We start from the raw sequence: 2763 nt of genomic DNA on the forward strand, positions 1-2763 counted from the left end.
CGGACAGGTGAGACAGGTGAGAATGGGTGAGGACAGGTGAGCTCAGGTGGGCACAGGTGGGCTCAGGGATGGGGTTTGGAAGTGCAGGTGCACCTGGGGGGAGGGAGGAGAGTGGGGACAGGTGAGCCCAGCTGTGCCCAGGTGTGCCCAGGTGTGCCCAGGTGAGCTCACCTGTGTGACCCCCTGCAGGTATCAGCCTCAGGGGCTCTCACAGGGGAATTTGGGGCAATTTGGGTGATTTTGGGGCAGGTTGGTGGGATTTTCTCTCAGTTTTCAGGAGGTTTCGGTGCCCACCTGTGCCCAGGTGTGCCCAGCGTGCCCAGGTGAGCTCACCTGTGTGACCCCCTGTAGGTGTCAGCGGCCGAGGGGCTTTCACAGGGGAATTTGGGCCAGTTTGGCTCAGTTTGTGTGATTTTGGCTCACTTTGATGGGGTTTTGGCTCAGTTTTCAGGGGATTTTGGTACCCAGGTGTGCCCAGGTGAGCTCACCTGCGTGATCCTGCGGTAGGTATCCGCGGCCGAGGGGCGCTCACAGGGGGGATTTTGGGTCACTTTGGGTCACTTTGATGGGATTTTCTCTCAGTTTTACGGGGGTTTCAGTGCCCAGGTGTGCCAGCCGTGCCCAGCCGTGCCCAGGTGAGCTCACCTGCGTGATCCTGCGGTAGGTATCCGCGGCCGAGGGGCTCTCACAGGGGGGATTTTGGGTCACTTTGGGTCACTTTGATGGGATTTTCTCTCAGTTTTACGGGGATTTCGGTGCCCACCTGTGCTCAGGTGTGCCCAGGTGTGCCAGCCGTGCCCAGCCGTGCCCAGGTGAGCTCACCTGCATGATCAATCAGCAGCCAAGGGGCTCTCACAGGGGATTTGGGTCACTATGTGTGATTTTGGGGCACTTTGATGGGGTTTTGGCTCACTTTAAAGGGGGTTTCAGTGCCCACCTGTGCCCAGCCATGCCCGCCATGCCCAGGTGAGCTCACCTGCGTGATCCTGCGGTAGGTATCAGCAGCCGAGGGGCTCTCAAAGGGGATTTGTGTCACTTTGTGTGATTTTGGCTCACTTTTATGGGGTTTTGGCTCACTTTAAAGGGGGTTTCAGTGCCCACCTGTGCCCAGGTGTGCCAGCCATGCCCAGGTGAGCTCACCTGCGTGATCCCCTGTAGGTGTCAGCAGCCGAGGGGCTCTCGAAGGGGGTTTGGGTCACTTTGGGTCACTTTGTGTGATTTTGGGTCACTTTGATGGGGTTTTGGCTCACTTTAAAGGGGGTTTTGGTGCCCACCTGTGCCCAGGTGTGCCAGCCGTGCCCAGGTGAGCTCACCTGCGTGATCCTGCGGTAGGTATCAGCAGCCGAGGGGCTCTCAAAGGGGATTTGTGTCACTTTGTGTGATTTTGGCTCACTTTTATGGGGTTTTGGCTCACTTTAAAGGGGGTTTCAGTGCCCACCTGTGCCCAGGTGTGCCAGCCATGCCCAGGTGAGCTCACCTGCGTGATCCCCTGTAGGTGTCAGCAGCCGAGGGGCTCTCGAAGGGGGTTTGGGTCACTTTGGGTCACTTTGTGTGATTTTGGGTCACTTTGATGGGGTTTTGGCTCACTTTAAAGGGGGTTTCAGTGCCCAGGTGTGCCCAGGTGTGCCCAGGTGTGCCAGCCGTGCCCAGGTGAGCTCACCTGCGTGATCCCCTGTAGGTGTCAGCAGCCGAGGGGCTCTCACAGGGGATTTGGGTCACTTTGGGCCACTTTGTGTGATTTTGGGTCACTTTGATGGGATTTTCTCTCAGTTTTACGGGGATTTTGGTGCCCCCTTGTGCCCAGGTGCGCCCGCCATGCCCGCCGTGCCCAGGTGAGCTCACCTGTGTGACCCCCTGCAGGTATCAGCAGCCGAGGGGCTCTCACAGGGGATTTGGGTCACTTTGGGTCACTTTGTGTGATTTTGGCTCACTTTGATGGGGTTTTGGCTCACTTTAAAGGGGGTTTCAGTGCCCACCTGTGCCCAGCCATGCCCGCCATGCCCAGGTGAGCTCACCTGCGTGATCCTGCGGTAGGTGTCGGCGGCCGAGGGGCTCTCGAAGGGGGGGTGCCCGGCCAGCAGCTCGTAGCACAGCACCCCCAGGCACCACAGGTCCACCTTCTCGTCATGGCCGCCGCCCTCCACCATCTCGGGGGGCAGGTAGTCCAGGGTGCCGCACAGCGTCCGGCGCCTGAGGGGTTAAACACACACCTGGGCGCACCTGGGCACTCACACACTCACACCTGTGCCAGGGAACCCAGGGTGCCGCACAGGGTGCAGCGCCTGAGGGGTTAAACAGGGTTACACACACACCTGGGCACACCTGGGCACTCACACTCACACCTGTGCCAGGTGACCGCACACAGGGTGCGGCACCTGAGGGGTTAAACACACACCTGGGCACACCTGGGCACACCTGGGCACTCACACACTCACACCTGTGCCAGGTAACCCTGGGTGCCGCACAGCGTCTGGTGCCTGAGGGGTTAAACATGCACCTGGGCACACCTGGGCACTGACAGACCTCTCATAGCTGAGCCCAGGTGTGTCTCACCTGTCCCAGGTGTGCCCCAGGTGTGCCCCAGGTGTGCCCAGGTGTGCCCAGGTGTGTGCCAGGTGTGTGCCAGCCTCACCTGAGCGAGGGCGCGTGCACGGACCACCCGAAGTCGGCCATTTTGAGCCCTTTTACCCCCATTTTACCCCCATCCCAGCCCCATAACCTCACTCTCAGGTGTCCCAGGTGTGCCCAGCTGCCCCCAGGTGT

General features: G+C 60.1%; 1 protein-coding gene across 1 annotated transcript; it reads right to left on the reverse strand.

The window, feature by feature from the left end:
• Positions 1-1976: 1976 nt before the first annotated feature.
• On the reverse strand, positions 1977-2694 carry LOC120501850 (aurora kinase B-like; the record flags this gene model as incomplete). The annotated part of the gene is made up of 2 exons (XM_039708595.1): positions 2633-2694; positions 1977-2190 (listed from the first exon to the last, which is right to left on the reverse strand). Coding segments are annotated over exons 1-2 (276 nt in total), but the record flags the coding sequence as incomplete, so codon positions are not given.
• Positions 2695-2763: the final 69 nt, after the last annotated feature.

This window comes from Passer montanus, unplaced genomic scaffold (genome assembly GCF_014805655.1).
Source record: "Passer montanus isolate IOZ18808 unplaced genomic scaffold, ASM1480565v1 scaffold2075, whole genome shotgun sequence".
Lineage (NCBI taxonomy): Eukaryota > Metazoa > Chordata > Aves > Passeriformes > Passeridae > Passer > Passer montanus.